This window comes from Phyllobates terribilis, unplaced genomic scaffold, assembly GCF_046119375.1.
Source record: "Phyllobates terribilis strain yellow unplaced genomic scaffold, ASM4611937v1 Scaffold_9__5_contigs__length_417890890, whole genome shotgun sequence".
In the NCBI taxonomy this organism is placed as follows: Eukaryota; Metazoa; Chordata; class Amphibia; order Anura; family Dendrobatidae; genus Phyllobates; species Phyllobates terribilis.
The window spans coordinates 401,144,310-401,164,851 of NW_027362769.1; the positions used below are offsets into that span (position 1 = coordinate 401,144,310).

At 52.5% G+C, this 20,542-nt stretch overlaps 1 protein-coding gene across 1 annotated transcript in view; it reads left to right on the forward strand.

Moving 5' to 3' along the window:
- Positions 1-20,542, forward strand: part of LOC141162625 (serine protease 27-like) — a 51,439-nt gene that overhangs the window by 23,696 nt on the left and 7,201 nt on the right. The window contains exons 3-4 of the mRNA XM_073648909.1: positions 13,975-14,246; positions 14,637-14,806. Coding sequence (XP_073505010.1) covers positions 13,975-14,246; positions 14,637-14,806 — 442 coding nt within the window. The remainder of the gene's footprint in view (positions 1-13,974; positions 14,247-14,636; positions 14,807-20,542) is intronic.

Consider the following 20,542-nt stretch of genomic DNA (forward strand, 5'->3'; position numbering starts at 1 on the left):
TGCAGTTCCACGGTTCAAACCTCAGTATTATCCACTTTTGGGCCATTTGTATCTGAAAAAAAACAGTTTGAGTGTGTCGCTCACTGTTCAGCCGCAAATATATATATTTAAAAACGTCTGGTATACACCAGTAAATTACAACTGTTGTTCTGTTCCACGGTAAAAAATCTCTATTATCCTGCTTTTGGCATTTTTTGCTGTAAAAAAGCAGTAATAGTGTCTCCTGATTGTTCAGACACAAATATATCTGTTGAAAATAGTCTGGTGTAGGCCCGAAAAATAGAACTGTGGTTTTGCAGTTCCACGGGTCAAACCTCTGTCTTATCCTGCTTTTGGCATTTTTTGCCAAAAAGAAAAACAGTAATAGTGTCTCCTGATTGTTCAGACACCAATATATCTGTTTAAAAAAGTCTGGTATACACCAGTAAATTATAACTGTGTTTTGCCGTTCCACGGTAAAAAATCTCTATTATTCAGCTTTTGGTATTTTTCCGTAAAGAAAAACAGTAATAGTTTCTCCCTGATTGTTCAGATTGTTTAAAAGAGTCTGGTGTAGGCCCGAGAAACAGAACTGTGGTTTTCCTCTTCCACGGTTCTAATCTACTTTTTATTACCCTTTTTCCATTGATAGTGCGAGTGTAAGCTATTTTACTTCCTTTACAATGGGCAAGGCGCGTGGCAAGGGACGTGGAACTGGACGTTCTGGTGATGGTGCGTGCAGAGGACGGGGCCGTGGCCAAGGTGAAAATGTGCCACAACCAACAGCCACATCTCCTTGCTCCCACTTCTTGACCGAATTACTGGGGAAGCACAGAACAACACCAGTATTGCGAACTGATCAGTGTGAACAGGTTATTAATTGGATAGCAGATAATACTTCCAGTTACCTGGGCATCACCACCTCCCGTCTGTCTTCCACACGGTCAACTCTTAGTAGCCGGGCGTCTCGACCGCATACTTCTCCTCACCCTGATGCTCCTTCCTCCCACCATGCCGAGTGTCGTCAGACAGTAATTGATCGCACACTTGGACACTCTGAAGAGCTGTTCACTGGTCCATATCCAGATTTGTGCCCCTCGCCTGCTCCGCTTGAAGTAGTGGAAGAGGAGATCCCATGTAGCGATGCCCAAATATTTGAACAGCCAGGAAGTCGACGCTGGCAATTTGTCACAAGGGGTGGATGATGACGAGACACAATTCCCAGGAAGTGAGGAGGAGGATCGTGGTGCGGAAGTGAAAGACGAGGTGGTGGATGATATAGTAACTGACCCAACGTGGCAGGAGGACACGCAGAGCGAGGCCAGCAGCACACAGGGGGAGGGAGGCAGAGTACCCCAAGAGGCAGGAAGAAGCAGTGTGGTGGCCGCAGACAGAAGGCAGGCAACAGTTCCCCGTAACACCAACACGAGGGACGTTGCCAGTACAACCTGTAGGTCTTCCAGAGTCTGGAATTTTTTTAAAGACTCTGCTGATAACCCCAAAATGGCCATTTGTGCCACCTGCCATGCCAGCATCAGCAGGGGTGACAAAACTACCAGCCTGACCACCACCAGCATGATCAGGCACATGGCAGCAAAGCACCCGAATTTGTGGGGCGAAACCCAGGGTCCACGACCAGTGTCAGCGGGTGTCACCACTGCTTCTTCCACTGTTGTGCGTGCAATAGAACCCCCTGTTGTGTGTGCAAGGCAATCCCCTGTCCATACTGCATGTAAAGATGCCCCCTCCTCTCAGTCTTCACTTGTTATAGCAGTTTCTTAAGAAACAGTGTGGAACCCCAGGGGTCTGGTTACCACAGTAATAGCAATATTACGTCTGAGAGCAGGTGGGAGGTCTCCTGGTCAGGAACCCTAAGCATGCCACACCTCCTGCCCAGTCCTGGGAGGGGAAGAACTTCCCCTATATAAACTGGGGGCTGAGGCAGGGTTAGAGAAAAGAAGAGGAGTCCCAGACAGAGACACAGTCTGGTCTGGAGTGGAGCAGATACAGGGAGAGCAAGATCAGGAGCTCTGTGGGAGCAGTGATAAAAGAGGTCAGAGACTGGAAGCTGTAGAGCTCATCCTGACTGAAGAGATCTCACCGGACACGGAGTCCGAGGCTGTGGGGACTGATCCATACCCAGCAGCAGAAACCGACCGGCAGGGGATTTCAGGTCCTCTGGCCAAGAAACCCGAAGGCACGGTCACACGCAAGGGACCAGCACCGCCGGCGTGGAGCGGAGGCTACCAGAAGGCCCCAAGTCACCGGCCATACGGGTGAGCACCACACGGTACACTCAGGGACGTGGGCTACTTCTACCCGCTTCTAGCAAGGTAGCCAGGAAGAGTACAATTAGTTGGGGAGGCCTACAACTCCGCCTGGCCAGGGGAGATCCTACCTGCTCACGGACTGACCAGGCCCCGATCGCTAGCCAGTACTCCCGGGAGGGTCCGCCTTTGCCACCAGTAAAGACCCTAAACTACACCGCACCGTCTCTGAGTGGTTCCTGGTGCCCGCGTGCAATTCTGCTATCCCCATCATCCACGTCCGCTGCCCTGAGGCCATACCCCTCCCGTTGGGGATTATACTATCCACGCTGCACAACCGTACCACCGGCCTCAGCGGTCTGCCCTGCAGCGGCGGTTTCATAACCGCATTCAACGGGTGGCGTAGTCGAACTCAATAACATCTTATTCTAAGTTCTGCCACTTGGTTTGACACCCTGGGCACGGACCGGGTCACCGCCACGAGGACTACTACCCCTATCAGATCCGGCTCCGGGTATTCCCCGCATGCGCAACGCTGCACAACATGGCCCAGGGGGCGCGTCAACTTTGGCGTAGTCGGCAGGATTTCATGCCCGCAACCACCGGGTACTGCGTGCCTGAAAAAGACTGTTAAACTTACCTGTGGTGAAGATTCCCGCCATCCGACGCCATCTTCTGCCTTCTTCCCGCCATCCGTGGAGTTTTCCCGCCATCCGACGCCATCTTCTGCCTTCTTCCCGCCATCCGTGGAGTTTTCCCGCCATTGGACGCCATCTTGAGGACGCCGCGCGGGAAGAAGAGGGGCGTGGACTCCGAAAGCACGCGAGAACTGAAGCTCCGCCTCACGTCCGGACGTTGCGTAAGGTCCTGGAAGGAGCCCAGCAGACGCCGACGTCACAGGAGCGCGAGGGAAGGTCCTCGACCCTGACGATCCACTGCGGAGCCGCGGCCTACGGAAGAGGATCATCGCAAGGTAGGCCACGGTCCACTAGGGGGGAGGAGGATGTCGGATACAGAGGAGAGCTTCACTGCCACAGCCACCGCCAGCGCCACCGCTGCTGCGGTCATGCCTTTCACTATGCCCTATATCCCGGGGGCAGCCTGGCTACCCCAGTACTCAGGGGAGTCACATACCCTAACTGACTTCAGAGAAAAGCTGGATAGCCTCTTCCAGGTGTACCCCCTCACAGAAGAGCAAAAAGTGAGCATCCTGGTGGCTCTAACAGGGGCAGCCCAAAGGGAGGTAAAGTCCTGGCCACTTGGGAGGAGGAGTACTGTCGCAGAGATACTAGCCCGGCTGAAGGACACCTTTGATACCCGTACCTCAGCCGAGATCAAGCTTAGATTCTACGGGTGCAAGCAGCGAGCACATGAGAATATAAGGGACTATGCACTAAACTTACAAGAGGCCCTGAGAGCCATTAAGCAGGCCGACCCTGACGGCGTGGGAAACGAAGACAAGTTGTTGACTGAACAATTTATAGAGGGTCTACATTCCAATGCCCACCGAACCCAGTTGCGGGCAATGGCCTTACAGGACCCTCATCTGGACTTTGCACAGTTCAAGGACAGAGCCATCCGGGTGCTCCGAGAACCGGCACCAGGTGGCGCTGTGACCCACAGACGCCCTACTACCACTTACCACCAGGAGACGGCGCCCTTGTTTGCAGGGCCTGTGGGAGCTGATGCGCAGGCTTTAAACAATGACCCGGCTACAGACCTGCACCATCAGGTCCAAGAGCTAACTAAAAACGTTGCCGCGCTAACCCGAACTGTGCAGTCTTTACAGGTTTCTACTCCAGGGAAGATCCAGCTGGCATCCAGACCGGAGGACCTCCCGTGGTGACGACCAAGGAGGACCCCACCGGCCAGAGGAAGACCCAGCGACCAATGCAACGAGGACGGACAACCCATCTGCCGCCGCTGCAATCAACCCGTACATACGGCAAGGTACTGTCCTTTAAACTGGCACAACCTTGGGTAGAGGGCCAACCCCTAGGAATAAGATCACCAGGCCCATCGAACTGGCGTGACAAATATGTGGGAGGATGTCCAGTCTTGCCTGTGGTACTGGATGGCATTCCTATGAGTGCCCTACTGGACACCGGGTCACAGGTCACCACCATCCCGTACGTGCTCTTCAAGCAGTACTGGAATGACTCGGATATAACCCGCTACCCTGACGACGACTTGAGTATCATCGCCAGCAATGGTCAGCCCGTGCCACAGATCGGATTTAAAGAGGTGACCATTAAAATCGGTAAAGTCGAACTGGCAGCACAGGGACTGATCATTGTGGACATTGACAAGCGCGAGAGTCACCCAAAGATAACTCTAGGAACTAATGTGATTGAAAATTGTCTTGCAGAGGTGATTCTCATTTTACAGCAGGTTGCCAAGAACGCCAGCTCCGGCCAGCAGCGAGTGCTCCAAAAAGAGATCCGGGCACTGATGCGACGGCAACAGGTGGAACTCTCCGGTGGTGAGATTGGTAGCGTGAGAATGTGTGACCCTTTCCCTATTGCCATGCCCCTGAAAAAGGAAATGATGATTTGGTGCCGGGCAGCTATTGGTCTGAGAGGTAGAGATTACCAGGCAATGGTGGAACCAGTCTACTCAGACAGTAGGCCCACCATTTTGACAGCACGGGGGGTGGTCGATGTACGCCATGGGAGGGTGCCCGTTCGCATCATAAATATCGGGGAGAGAGAAGTACACCTGCCCCGGTATGCCACGCTAGCCAAATTGTTCACCATAAACCAGAATTCTGTACAGGCCGTGGAACCCTTGCCTCCATCTCAACCAGAGGAAGGTAACGGCTCTAAGCAACAAATGGAGGACTGGTGTCAGCAACTACATTTGGGTACTGACTCCACTCCCTCACACCAGAAACAGGGAGTCTATCGGGTGGTTCAAGAGTACGAGAGAGTGTTTAGTAAACACCCGTTAGACTTCGGGCAAGTGGAGGGGGTAGAACACCACATCCCCACGGGAGACCATCCTCCCATAAAGGAGAGATACCGACCCGTACCCCCTGCACACTACCAACACTCCAAGGGGATGCTTAGAGACATGAAGGAGGCTGGGGTAATCAGGGATAGCTGTAGCCCCTGGGCAGCTCCACTAGTCTTGGTTAAAAAAAAAGACAACACCATGAGAATGTGTGTAGACTACCGGAAAATCAACCGTATCACACACAAAGATGCGTACCCCTTACCAAGGATAGAGGAGTCTTTGGCTGCTTTAAAATCTGCTAACTTCTTCTCCACTTTGGATCTCACTAGCGGGTACTGGCAGGTTCCTGTAGCAGAGGCGGACCGGGAGAAGACCGCATTCACCACCCCAATGGGACTTAGCGAGTTTACCTGCATGCCGTTCGGACTCTGCAACGCACCAGGAACCTTCCAACCATTGATGGAATGCTGTCTGGGACACCGGGACTTTGAGACGGTCCTGCTGTACCTGGACGATGTTATAGTTTATTCCAAAACCTACGAGGACCACCTGAAACACCTGGCGGAAGTGTTTGAAGCCCTGGCAAACTACGGTCTGAAGGTGAAACCGTCGAAGTGTCACCTGCTAAAACCAAAAGTGCAGTACCTGGGACACGTGGTGAGTGCTGACGGAGTGGCTCCCGACCCTGATAAGATCACCGCGATTAAGGAATGGCCAAGACCCTCCAGCGTAAAGGAAGTGCGGCAGTTCCTCGGGTTGGTAGGCTACTACCGAAGGTTCATTCCCGGTTTCACCAAGAAGGCAGCTCCTATGCAGGACCTCCTGATAGGCCAGTCCAGGAAGGCCAAGAACCAGAAGCCGCCCTTCAGATGGGAGAAGCTGGAGGAAGAGTCCTTCCGCCAGCTGAAGATGGCCCTCACGGGGGATGAAATCCTGGCGTACCCTGATTACAGCCAGCCCTTTATCCTCTACACCGACGCAAGTAACATCGGGCTAGGAGCCGTACTGTCCCAGATCCAGCAGGGAAGAGAACGGGTAATTGCTTACGCCAGCCGAAAACTGCGACCCACCGAAAAAAAACCTGAGAATTATAGCTCATTCAAGCTAGAGTTCCTGGCAGTGGTGTGGGCAGTCACCGAACGCTTTAGGCACTACCTCGCCTCTTCCCGGTTCACCGTGTACACGGATAACAACCCGTTGACACATCTGGACACTGCAAGACTCGGTGCCCTGGAGCAGAGATGGATGGCCCGCCTGTCCAACTATGAGTTCACAATCAAATACCGGGCAGGACGCTCGAATACCAACGCGGATGCCTTGTCCAGAATGCCGAACCTACCGGACGTAGGGGAAGATCCAGAGGAACTGGAAGAAGTTGAACTCCCCGCGTTCCACCGTCATGGGACTACCCAGTATTCCCACCGTGTAAGGGGTAAGCAATCCGCTACGTTCAACCCCTTACCTCATTACAACTGGGCGGAAACGCAAGACAGTGACCCCGCCGTCCGACTGGTGAAGGAGATGCTGACTCAGCCAGATGCTCGCCTTGACCCAGACGTTCCGGAGGAAACCAAGCAACTGTGGGCTGAGAAGAGTCGACTGTTCCTTTACAAGGGGAAGTTGTGCCGAAGAATGGTTAACTCCCGGACGCATGAACTGATCTGGCAAGTAGTGGTGCCAAGAAGAGACGCGGCTATGGTACTGGAGGCATACCACGACGGGGCTGGGCACTTCGGATGGAAGAAGCTGGAGTTCCTGCTGCGCGGGCGGTTCCACTGGGTAGGCATGAGAGGAACCATCGAGAGGTGGTGCAGAGACTGTGGCCCATGCAACCTAAGAAGGAAGGACCGTGCCAGCCAGAAGACTCCCCTGCAGTCCATCGTCACCAGGCAGCCGTTGGAACTGGTAGCCTTGGATCATGTAAAACTGACCGCCAGCAGAAGTGGCTACGTCTATGCGTTAACCATCGTGGATCACTACTCCCGGTTCTTGGTTGTAGTCCCCGTCAAGGACTTAACGGCTCAAACAGCAGCTAGAGCCTTCCAGCAGCACTTCTGCCGTCCACACGGATACCCAGAGCAGGTGCTGACGGACCAAGGACCTGCCTTTGAAGCGGAAGTCTTCCAGGAGTTCTGCACTCTGTATGGCTGCCGGAAGATAAGAACAACACCCTATCATCCACAAACCAATGGACTCTGCGAGAAGATGAACCAGGTGGTGATAGACCTTCTGAAAACATTGCCCCTGGAAGAACGCAGTCTGTGGCCTGAGAAACTGCCTGATCTGGTGGACCTATACAACCACATCCCCGTAGGTTCTACCAACTGTACCCCGGCTTACCTAATGAGAGCAAGACCTGGTAAGCTGCCTGTTGATCTGGATATGGGAGTCCTGACACCCGAGGACACTTCACCAGAAGCAGACTGGGACACAGAGAGGCAGCAGCAGTACCGGAAAGTACAGGAGAGCGTTGAGCGAAGTCTCTGTCAAGCTAGAGAAAGACAGGAGAAGACTTACAACCAGTATGCTCCCGCTGTTCCCCTGGTACCTGGAGAGCAGGTCTTGAAAAGGAAGAGACGGCTCCACAAGTTGGACGACCAGTGGGAGAAGGACCCGTACACCGTACTGCCATCAAGCCATGAAAACCCAAAAATCTGCACAATCAGTAAGGATGGAGGAGAAACCACAGCCATTGTCTCCCGAGATCACCTGAAGAAGTGTCCCGAGCAGCTACGAAACCCTGAAGAAGATCAAGAAAACCCTCGACCCGCAGAGGAAAGGGAAGAAATGGTCAGTACTGTACTCGGAGACTTCCCTCGGTCTTGGACACAAGTAAATGGCGCTGTTGTGGTACCCGTCCTCACCTTCCTCCAGCCAACATCCCAAGTGCCTATGGAAAAACAGGTAGAGCTGGAAGAGCAACCGGTCCAGGAGGCAGAAGACCCCACACAAGCAGACCAGGAGAATCGACCCTCTGCTTATAGTGAGCCTGCCGTGCCCCTAGTGAGCCAAAGAACCCGTAGACAGCTGCCCAGCTTACCTTTGACAGCTCCTACACCCTGTAGCTTAGGACCGGTCAGTAAGCTTCGTAGGTCTACTAGGGCCACTAGAGGCCAGTTGCCCGTACGTTGGAGGATCTAAAGTGTTCAGACTGTTTTATTGGTATTTACCTGTTTACTGTTGCTTGTAAATAATTATGTTTTTCCAGTTATTTTATAGGTGTCTTTTGTGGATTAACCGGAATTCATTGTATATATGTTTGGAGCGTAACCCAGGAATGGACTAAGACTGCTAAAGACTCGGGGTAGGACAGACCCCCACCTGGTTACGGCTCCCTGTTCTTTGGTGAAATGGACACCCTTATTACTTCAAAAACTGCACCCGGTTGCGGACACGCCGTGACCACCCTAACGTGTTTTTCCTTATTGTATTGTTCCTGTTTATACCCTGTTATGTTTTCAAAAATATGTTTAGTCCCGGAGTACTAAATTTTACTAGGGGGGAATGTGGAACCCCAGGGGTCTGGTTACCACAGTAATAGCAATATTACGTCTGAGAGCAGGTGGGAGGTCTCCTGGTCAGGAACCCTAAGCATGCCACACCTCCTGCCCAGTCCTGGGAGGGGAAGAACTTCCCCTATATAAACTGGGGGCTGAGGCAGGGTTAGAGAAAAGAAGAGGAGTCCCAGACAGAGACACAGTCTGGTCTGGAGTGGAGCAGATACAGGGAGAGCAAGATCAGGAGCTCTGTGGGAGCAGTGATAAAAGAGGTCAGAGACTGGAAGCTGTAGAGCTCATCCTGACTGAAGAGATCTCACCGGACACGGAGTCCGAGGCTGTGGGGACTGATCCATACCCAGCAGCAGAAACCGACCGGCAGGGGATTTCAGGTCCTCTGGCCAAGAAACCCGAAGGCACGGTCACACGCAAGGGACCAGCACCGCCGGCGTGGAGCGGAGGCTACCAGAAGGCCCCGAGTCACCGGCCATACGGGTGAGCACCACACGGTACACTCAGGGACGTGGGCTACTTCTACCCGCTTCTAGCAAGGTAGCCAGGAAGAGTACAATTAGTTGGGGAGGCCTACAACTCCGCCTGGCCAGGGGAGATCCTACCTGCTCACGGACTGACCAGGCCCCGATCGCTAGCCAGTAATCCCGGGAGGTCCGCCTTTGCCACCAGTAAAGACCCTAAACTACACCGCACCGTCTCTGAGTGGTTCCTGGTGCCCGCGTGCAATTCTGCTATCCCCATCATCCACGTCCGCTTCCCTGAGGCCATACTCCTCCCGTTGGGGGTTATACTATCCACGCTGCACAACCGTACCACCGGCCTCAGCGGTCTGCCCTGCAGCGGCGGTTTCATAACCGCATTCAACGGGTGGCGTAGTCGAACTCAATAACATCTTATTCTAAGTTCTGCCACTTGGTTTGACACCCTGGGCACGGACCGGGTCACCGCCACGAGGACTACTACCCCTATCAGATCCGGCTCCGGGTATTCCCCGCATGCGCAACACTGCACAACATGGCCCAGGGGGCGCGTCAACAGCATCAACGTCCACGTCCACGTCCCACTGCAGCGTTCAATTGTCCATATCCCAGACCTTTGAACGAAAGCATAAATTCGCAGCTAACGCCCCACAGGCCACTGTCCTAAATTCGCACATTTCACGACTGCTTGCTTTGGAAATGCTGCCTTTTAGGCTGGTGGAGAAGGAATCCTTCCGCAACCTTATGGCGGTGGCCGTCCCTCGGTACTCGGTCCCCAGCCGACACTATTTTGCCCGGTGTGCCATCCCCGCACTACACAAGCACGTGTCCCAAAGCATCTGCCGTGCCCTCAACAACGCAGTTACTGGGAGAGTCCACCTGACAACGGACACGTGGACAAGTGCTTGTGGCCAGGGACGGTACATCTCTCTGACGGCACACTGGGTAAACATAGTGGAAGCCGGGACCCAGTCGGACCTTGGGACGGAACACATGCGACCCCTATGTCAGTCAGAGTTGCCCCCACAGTGTACAGCTCCTGCGCATCATCCTCCTCCTCCTCCTCATGTTCAGCCTCCATCTCAGATATCACCACATCAGTTACAAGCTGGAAGCACTGCAGTACTGCCTCCGCCAAGCGGCAACAGGCTGTGCTGAAACTCATAAGCTTAGGTGATAAACCTCACACTGCTTGTGAGTTGTGGACAGCTGTGAAAGAGCAGGCAGATCTGTGGCTGAGACCGCTGAACCTACATTCAGGCATGGTCGTGTGTGACAATGGCCGTAACCTGGTGGCGGCTCTGAGGCGAGATCACACACGTACCATGTCTGGCTCATGTGCTTAACCTCGTGGTTCAGCAATTTCTTAAATCGTACCCCGAGTTGCCAGATCTGCTCGTGAAAGTACGCCGCCTGTCAGCTCATTTTCGCAAGTCGGCTACAGCTTCCGCCGCCCTTGCTGTGTTGCAGCAGCGTTTGCAGCTTCCGTCACACCGACTGGTGTGTGATGTCCCCACACGTTGGAACTCTACCCTCCTCATGTTGCAAAGGATTTGTGAGCAGAAGAGAGCAGTTGTGGAGTACCAGCTGCAACAAGGCCGTCGATATTCAGGTCAGACTCCACACATAAGACCTCAGGAGTGGACCTGGATGTCTGACATATGTACCATCTTGACAAACCTTGAGGAGTCCACCAAGATGGTTAGTGGCGATGATGCCATCATTAGCATCAGCATTCCACTTGTCTGTCTTTTGCAATGCTCTCTGCAGAGAATTAAAGAGGAGGCATTGCAGCCAGAGTATGATGAGATGGATCAAGATGCCGTAGCAGTCGATTACACACAGCCCAGCCTCATCTCATCCCAACGTGCAGGAGGAGGAGGAAGAACAGGAGCTTGTATCATACGCTGTAGACGGTAGTACCTGTACAACTGTCATACCATCGGTTCAGCGTGGGTGGTCTGAGGACAGGGGGGAGGAGGAAGAGGAGGAGGAGGAGAGCAAGGTCAGTCATCATCTTGGTGAGAACACGGAAGTCTTGCCCATTACCAGTCTGGCACGCATGGCTGACTTTATGTTACGCTGCCTTAACCGTGACCCTCGCGTTGTCAAAATGTTGACTGACAGTCATTACTAGTTGGTGACACTTTTAGACCCCCGCTACAAGGAGAACTTTCACTCTCTTATTCCTGAGGTGGAGAGGTCTACAAAAATGGGGCAGTACCAGAAGGCCCTTGCTGCAGAACTGTTAAAAAAATTCCCATCTGAACACGCTAGCGGCAGAGGTCACAGTTCGTTGTCCAACCAAGGCGTACATGCGAGAGAGACGCAACTCCAATCCAGCAGAGGCAGGAGAACACTGTCAACGTTCTGGGACAGTTTTCTCAGACTCTCCCTTCGGACAGACCCAGAGGCGCGGGGTACTCTCACAAGGAGTGGAAAGTTTCAAAAGATGGTGAGGGAGTACCTTGCCGACCGCACCAGAGTCCTCCGTGATTCCTCTGTGCCTTTTAATTATTGGGTCTCCAAGCTGGACACTTGGAATGAACTCGCTCTGTACGCCTTGGAGGTCCTGGCCTGCCCTGCCGCTAGCGTGTTATCGGAGCGTGTTTTAGTGCCGCTGGGGGAATTATAACTGATAAGCGCACTCGCCTGTCAACTGACAATGCTGACAAGCTGACCCTTATCAAAATGAACAAGGGCTGGATTGGGCCAGACTTCTCATCACCACCAAATGACTGCAGAGTAACATAAAGTCAAATCCACTGTGTTATTTCGGGAGGTGTATTCACATGCACCGCTTCACACCCACACATGGGTATACGCTTCCTCGTTTCGGCTGTTTTATGTTCTTCTCCTTATCCTCGGCCTCCACCACCACTATACCACCAGGGTGACCGTGGTCCGTGTTGCCATTATTGAAAGTTCCTCCGTCCTTATTTTTGACAGCTTTTGCTTGGAAGGCATAAGCAAAGACTGTGGGAGACCCACTCTCCAATAATGGGAATAATATTTTTAAGATGCTGTACTGTATGGCTCTTGTAAGGGGCATTAAAACCGTCTTGTTAAGCTGCTGGGACCTCCATGACTCTTCCGAGGGGCATTAAAACCATCTTGTTAAGCTACTGTGACCTCCACGTCTCTTCCCAGGGGCATTAAAACCGTCTTGTTAAGCTACTGTGACCTACTGTGCAATCTAGCAGTATGGTATTGCAGCCTGGGGGTGGGTGGGTGGCAGGCTGCATATTTGCGCTAGCATTGCAAGGAATGGGGGAGGTACAATTGAACACTGCCCTGGGACAAGGACTTACATGGGGAGAGTTGCAAGTCTGCATCTTCTGATGCGGCAAGGATCACTTCTGATGGGCACACGTTTAGGCAGTGACCTGGTGTTAAATAGTTAATTATGGATATTAATTTTTTCTTAAATCTGAGTTCTATGCATCAGCCATCGTGTCTAGTTGACATGCGCTATTTGTGTGTGTATTTTTAGTTCACTACCATATGTAGAACAGGTGTGCCATACGACTGGCTATAAAAGCCCATGGTACAGAAAGGGGGGGGGCTCTCTTGCTCTTCCCACCCCACAAGACACAGAAGAAGGATCTTCATGCTGAGAAGCAACTGACATGTAGGTCTGGACACGTGCTGGACAAAGACATGATTTACCAGCCAGGATCCAAGGAAAGATGGACACTCATGATTGAATCTCTTTGTAACTTCTTCATCTATTTTATATTCTGTTTCAATTATTTTTTAATGGACAATCCAAGAATAAATAGATACATTTTTTTTATAAGGAAATCTTGATAGTGATACTTTGCGAAGTCCTCAGTAGAGAAAAATAATACAGAAAGAAGTATTATTTAACACCTGGGTGTCAGAGATGCTTCCAGGGGTCTTCCCCATCCTGTTCCCATGTCTTTTCAGCACTGTATGCATGTGTCACACAGCACATGGCCAGATAAGGTTATAAAATGTTAAAATTACATTTCCCGGTGAATGCATTTGTCACAGTTGAAAGCAATACAAACGTGCAAAAATGCATAAAAAATGCTATGTGTCAACATAGCCCAAGGTGTGGAGGAGTATTTTTTTTTTAGGTTATTTATTTTACCTTATACACAAGTCTTTACCCTGGAAAGGATGTTCCTTAACATATTTCACAGGAATGCAGTTTCAGTTTAGTTTTTGAACGTTTTATTGTGAGCCCGTAAAAGTGGCTTAATACCTCTGACCACGTTGCTGACAGCAGTGACCTGGGGGTCAGAAATGCTTCCTGGGGTGATGCCCATGCTGTCCCCATGTCATTTGAGCACTGTCACTATCGTTTTGGGCACTTGTTAGGCTTTTAAAAGACTGCCGGGGGTGCCGCCACAAAAATGCTCGGGTGTCCCATAGACTAACATTGGGCTCGTTGCTCGGGTCGAGCACCCGAGTATCACGGTGAGCTCGGCCCGAGCTTCGAGCACCCGAGCATTTTAGTGCTCGCTCAACACTAATCATTACGCCTGGAAGGTCACATATAGCATTAACTGCTCCCAACAGAGTATTATTTCAAAGCTTTTACATGTTCTGATTTTGGAATAGGTCTAATCAAGAGGAAAGGTAAGAAAGAAGCAATGTGAACTTCTTCCAACCCCTTATATTTGGAGAAGAACATTACATGACAATTGCGCAGTGGTGTCATGTCTGGTCAAACATGGGCTGAGATATGGTCACTAGATGTACTGTATTATTCCTCGGCTCATATAACTTCTGATCGTATTCTCATCTCCACAGGGATTCCAACTCTAATAACTATTTAGTGCGGCTGGGCGCCTACCAACTCCTAGCTGTAGAACCTGAGAGCATCGATAGTTCTGTGTCAAGGATTATAACTTATCCCCTGTACTCAAGTAAAACGCTCAGAGGAGACATCGCTCTTATGAAGCTCTCCAGTCCGGTCAACTTCACCAACTACATCATGCCCATCTGTCTGCCCTCCGACTCCGTCTCCTTCCCTTGTGGCATGGATAGCTGGGTCACTGGCTGGGGACGTATTGAATCAGAAGGTGAGAGGATGAAGTGAATGATGGTGATGATTGGAATGATGTGGATGATGGTGACTATATGGGTGATGCCAATGATCACTAGAATGATGAAGATAGAAAAAAATAATGAATCTTGAGATGATCCTTGGAAAAGTCTCTAGTATGGTGGTCGATCTGCACCACAATCATCTTTGGTGATCTACCACTTGGTTTTTCTTCTTGTTTTGTGCTGCACCTTTTCTTAATTGATCACATAAAACCAATGATCTCTGCAGCCACATTGACCAAGGGGTCACTAAGATGTTAATGTTTGTTCTGACTGGCCAGACCCCTGTTCCACATGATCCAACTGGGTATAAATTGTTAACGAGAAGATAAATGACGGATTAACGTGACTTCTTATCTCCTCAGTGACCCTGCCGTCCCCGCTGACTCTTCAGAAGGTGATGCTTCCACTAATTGACTACAAGACATGTGATAAGATGTATCATGTAAACTCAGGGGTCAGCAGTTATCTTACCATAATCTATAACACCATGATATGTGCCGGATATTCTAAAGGAGGGAAAGACTCCTGCCAGGTGAGGGACCGATATTTTATAGGCCTTCGTTTATAATAATGGAAATATTTCCATTAATCATTGAATGGTATTGTGAAGATCTGAGGTTGTAGGTTGTAATAATCACCTAAGCAGGTTAACAATGCAACAATATTTTATTTCTTACATCCAAGGTTTTACAACAACTCCAGGTAAATGGCCAAAATATATTGCCCGTAGTCCATAAGCACCCCTCTCCGGGGCGGTGGTTCCACTGGCTTTGTATCAGGTGATACTCACTATCTCCCAACTTTTGTTTGGTTCACAGATTTCGTATCTCCAGCCAGTATAGTCTGTATTCACATTACACGCTCCTCCAGATGACAGAACTTTAGGTATATAGACAGAAACACAGGTATCCAGTTGTGACACCCCAGGGGTCTGGTTGCCACAGTGATAGAGATATTACGTCTGAGAGCAGGTGGGAGGTCCTTTGGTCAGGGATCCTGTGCATGCCACACCTCCTGCCCAGTCTTGGGAGGGGAAGAACTTCCCCTATATAAACCCGGGGCTGAAGCAGGGTTAGGAGTCAAGGAGAGTAGAGACAAGAAACAGTCATAGGAAGAAACAGCTGGAGCTCAGTGGGAGCAATACTACTACGAGTCAGGGGCTGGCAGCTGCAGAGCTCGCCCTGACTGAGAAGCTTTCTTACCGGACCCGGCGTCCGAGGCTGTGGGGACTAACTCTTACCCAGCAGCAGAAGCCGACCGGCAGGGGATTTCAGGTCCTCAGGCCCAGAAACCCGAAGGCACGGTCACACGCGTGGGACCAGCACTGCCATCGTGGAGCGGAAGCCATTAGAAGGCCCCGAGTCACCGGCCATACGGGTGAGCACCACACGGTACACTCAGGGACGTGGGCTACTTATATCCGCTTCTAGCAAGGTAGCCAGAAGAGTACAGTCAGTTTGGGAGGCCTACAACTCCGCCTGGCCAGGGGAGATCCCATCTGCTCAAGGACTGACCAGGCCCCGTTCGCTAGCAAGTACTCCGGGAGGGTCTATCGTTGTTACCAGTAAAGACCCTGAATTACACCGCACCGTCTCTGAGTGGTTCCTGCTACCCCCATCTTCCACGTCGGCTGCCCTGAGGCCAGATCCCTCCCGTTGGGGGTTATACTATCATGCTGCACAATTCTACACCGGCCTCAGCGGTCTGCCCTGCAGCGGCAGCTCCATAGCTGCAAGTCAACGGGTGGCGTAGTCGACACTCAAATAACATCTATCAAGACTGCCACACACTGCGTTTGACTCCCTGGGCACGGACCGGGTCCCTGCCACTCGGAGACTACAACCCTCATCTGATCCGGTTCCGGGTAAGCCCCCGTGCGCGAGACGCTGCGCGACACAGCAGGCCCAGGGGCGCGTCAACTTTGGCGTAGTCGGCAGGATTTCGTGCCCGCAACCACAGGGTACTGCGTGCCTGAAAAAGAGACTTTTCAAACTTAGCTGTGGTGAAGATTCCCGCCATCCGGCGCCATCTTCAGCCTTCTTCCCGCCATCGGTGAAGTTTCCCGCCATCCGGCGCCATCTTCTGCCTTCTTCCCGCCATCCGTGGAGTTTTCCCGCCATTGGACGCCATCTTGAGGACGCCGCGCGGGAAGAAGAGGGGCGTGGACTCCGAAAGCGCGCGAGAACTGAAGCCCCGCCTCACGTCCGGATGTTGCGTAAGGTCCTGGAAGGAGCCCAGCAGACGCCGACGTCACAGGAGCGCGACGGAAGGTCCTCAACCCTGACGATCCACTGCGGAGCCGCGGCCTACGGAAAAGGATCATCGCAAGGTAGGCCACGGTCCACTAGGGGGGAGGAAGATGTCGGATACGGAGGAGAGCTTCACTGCCTCAACCCCCGCCAGCGCCACCGCTGCTGCAGTTATGCCTTTCACCATGCCCTATATCCCGGGAGCGGCCTGACTACCCCAGTACTCAGGGGAGTCACATACCCTGCATGACTTTAGAGAAAAGCTGGATAGCCTCTTCCAGGTGTACCCCCTCACAGAAGAGCAAAAAGTGAGCATCCTGGTGGCCCAACTAACCGGGGCAGCTAAAAGGGAAGTAAAATCCTGGCCACCTGGGAGGAAGACTGTCGCAGGGATACTAACCCGGCTGAAGGATACCTTTGATACCCGCACCTCAGCCGAGATTAAGCTTAGATTCTACGGGTGCAAGCAGCGAGCGCATGAGAGTATAAGGGACTATGCACTAAACCTACAAGAGGCCCTGAGGGCCATTAAGCAGACCGACCCTGATGGAGTGGGAAACGAGGACAGGCTGTTGACTGAACAATTTATAGAGGGACTGTATTGTAATGCCCACCGAACCCAGTTGCGGGCGATGGCCTTACAGGATCCCCATCTGGGCTTTGCACAGTTCAAGGACAGAGCCATCCGGGTGCTCCGAGAACCGGCACCGGGTGGCGTTATAACCCACAGGCGCCCAGCTATTACTTACCACCAGGAGGCGGCGCCCTTGTCGGCAGGGCCTGTGGGAGCTGATGCGCAGGCTTTGGACAATGACCCGGCTCCAGACCTACACCATCAGGTCCAAGAGCTAGCTAAGAGCGTTGCTGCGCTAACCCGAACTGTGCAGTCTTTACAGGTTTACACCCCAGGGAAGATCCAGCTGGCATCCGGACCGGAGGACATCCCGTGGCGTCGACCAAGGAGGACCCCACCGGCCAGAGGAAGACCCAGTGACCGATACAGCGAGGACGGACGACCCATCTGCCGCCGCTGCAATCAACCCGGACATATGGCAAGGTACTGTTCTTTAAACGGGCACAACCTGGGGTAGAGGGCCAACCCCCAGGAAAAAGATCACCAGGCCCATCGAACTGGCGCGACAGATATGTGGGAGGACGTCCAGTCTTGCCTGTGGTACTGGATGGCATTCCCATGAGTGCCCTACTGGACACCGGGTCACAGGTCACCACCATCCCGTACGTGCTCTTTAAGCAGTACTGGAATGACTCGGATATTACCCACTACCCTGACGACGACTTGAGTATCATCGCCAGCAATGGCCAGCCCGTGCCACAGATCGGATTTAAAGAGGTGACCATCAAAATCGGTAGAGTCGAACTGGCAGCACAGGGACTGATCATTGTAGATATTGACAAACATGAGAGTCACCCAAAAATAACTCTAGGGACTGATGTAATTGAAAATTGTCTTGCAGAGGTGATTTTCCTTTTACAGCAGGTTGCCAAGAACGCCAGCTCCAGCGAGCAGCGGGTGCTCCAGAAAGAGATCCGGGCACTGATGCGACGGCAACAGGTGGAACTCTCCGGCGGTGAGATTGGTAGCGTAAGAATGTGTGACCCTTTTCCTATTGCCATGCCCCCAAAAAGTGAAATGATGATTTGGTGCCGGGCAGCTATTGGTCTGAGAGGTAGGGATTACCAGGCAATGGTAGAACCAGTTTACTCGGACAGTAGGCCCACCATTTTGACAGCACGGGGGGTGGTTGATGTACGCCATGGGAGGGTGCCCGTTCGCATAATAAATATCGGGGAGAGGGAAGTGTATCTGCCCCGGTATGCCACGCTAGCTAAATTATATACCATTAACCAAAATTCTATACAATCTGTGGAACCCTTGCCTCCATCTCACCCGGAGGAAGGTAACGGCTCTAAGAAAAACATGGAGGACTGGTGTCAGCAACTACATCTGGGTACTGACTCCACTCCCGCACACCAGAAACAAGGAGTCTATCGGGTGGTTCAGGAGTACGAGAGAGTGTTCAGTAAACACCCGTTAGACTTCGGGCGAGTCAAGGGGGTAGAACACCACATCCCCACGGGAGACCATCCTCCTATAAAAGAGAGGTATCGACCCGTACCCCCTGCCCACTACCAACACGCCAAGGGGATGCTTAGAGACATAAAGGAGGCTGGGGTGATCAGGGATAGCTGTAGCCCCTGGGCAGCTCCACTAGTCTTAGTCAGAAAAAAAGACAACACCATGAGGATGTGTGTAGATTACCGGAAAATCAACCGTATCACACACAAGGATGCGTACCCCTTGCCAAGGATAGAGGAGTCATTGGCTGCTTTAAGATCTGCTAACTTCTTCTCTACCTTGGATCTCACTAGCGGGTACTGGCAGGTTCCTGTAGCAGAGGCGGACCGGGAGAAGACCGCATTCACCACCCCGATGGGAATTAGCGAGTTCACCTGCATGCCGTTCGGACTCTGCAACGCACCAGGAACCTTCCAACGACTAATGGAGTGTTGTCTGGGCCACAGAAACTTCGAGACGGTCCTGTTGTACCTGGACGATGTCATCGTATATTCCAAGACGTATGAGGACCACCTGAAACACCTGGCGGAAGTGTTCGAGGCTCTGGCGAGTTACGGCCTAAAGGTGAAACCCTCCAAGTGTCACCTCCTGAAACCAAAGGTGCAGTACCTGGGACACGTGGTGAGCGCTGACGGAGTGGCTCCCGACCCTGATAAGATCACCGCAATTAAGGAATGGCCAAGCCCCTCCAGCGTAAAAGAAGTGCGGCAGTTCCTCGGGTTGGTAGGCTACTACCGAAGGTTTATTCCCGGTTTCACCAAAAAGGCAGCACCTATGCAGGACCTCCTGATAGGCCAGTCCCGGAAGGCCAAGAACCAGAAGCCGCCCTTCAAATGGGAGGAGCTGGAAGAAGAGTCCTTCCGCCAGCTGAAGATGGCCCTCACGGGGGACGAAATCCTGGCGTACCCGGATTATAGCCAGCCCTTTATCCTCTACACCGACGCCAGTAACATCGGGCTAGGAGCCGTACTGTCCCAGATCCAGCAGGGGAAGGAACGAGTAATCGCCTACGTCAGCCGAAAACTGCGACCCACCGAAAGGAACCCCGAGAATTACAGCTCATTTAAGCTAGAGTTTCTGGCCGTAGTATGGGCAGTCACCGAGCGCTTTAAGCATTACCTCGCTTCTTCCCGGTTCACCGTGTACACGGATAACAACCCGTTGACACACCTGGACACGGCAAGACTCGGTGCCCTGGAGCAGAGGTGGATGGCCCGTCTGTCCAACTACGAGTTCACAATCAAATACCGGGCCGGACGCTCCAATACCAACGCGGATGCCCTGTCCAGGATGCCCAACCTGCCGGACGAAGGAGAAGATCCGGAGGGACTGGAAGAAGTTGAACTCCCTGCGTTCCACCGTCATGGGACTATCCAGTATTCCCACCGGGTAAGGAGTAAGCAGGCTGCTACGTTGAACCCCTTACCTCACTACAACTGGGCGGAAACGCAAGACAGCGACCCTGCCGTCCGACTGGTGAAGGAGATGCTGACTCGCCCGGAGGCTTGCCTTGAACCAGACGCTCCGGAGGAAGCCAAACAACTATGGGCAGAGAAGAGTCGACTGTTCCTTTACAAGGGGAAGTTGTGCCGCAGAATGGTTAACTCCCGGACGCATGAACTACTCTGGCAAGTAGTGGTGCCACGGAGGGACGCAGCCATGGTGATGGAGGCATACCACGACGGAGCTGGACACTTCGGGTGGAAGAAGCTGGAGTTCCTGCTGCGCGAGCGATTCCACTGGGTAGGCATGAGGGGAACCATTGAGAAGTGGTGCAGAGACTGTGGCCCGTGCAACCTGAGAAGGAAGGACCGCGCCAGCCAGAAGACTCCCCTGCAGTCCATCGTCAACCGGCAACCGTTGGAACTGGTAGCCTTGGATCATGTAAAACTGACCCCAAGCAGAAGTGGCTACGTCTACG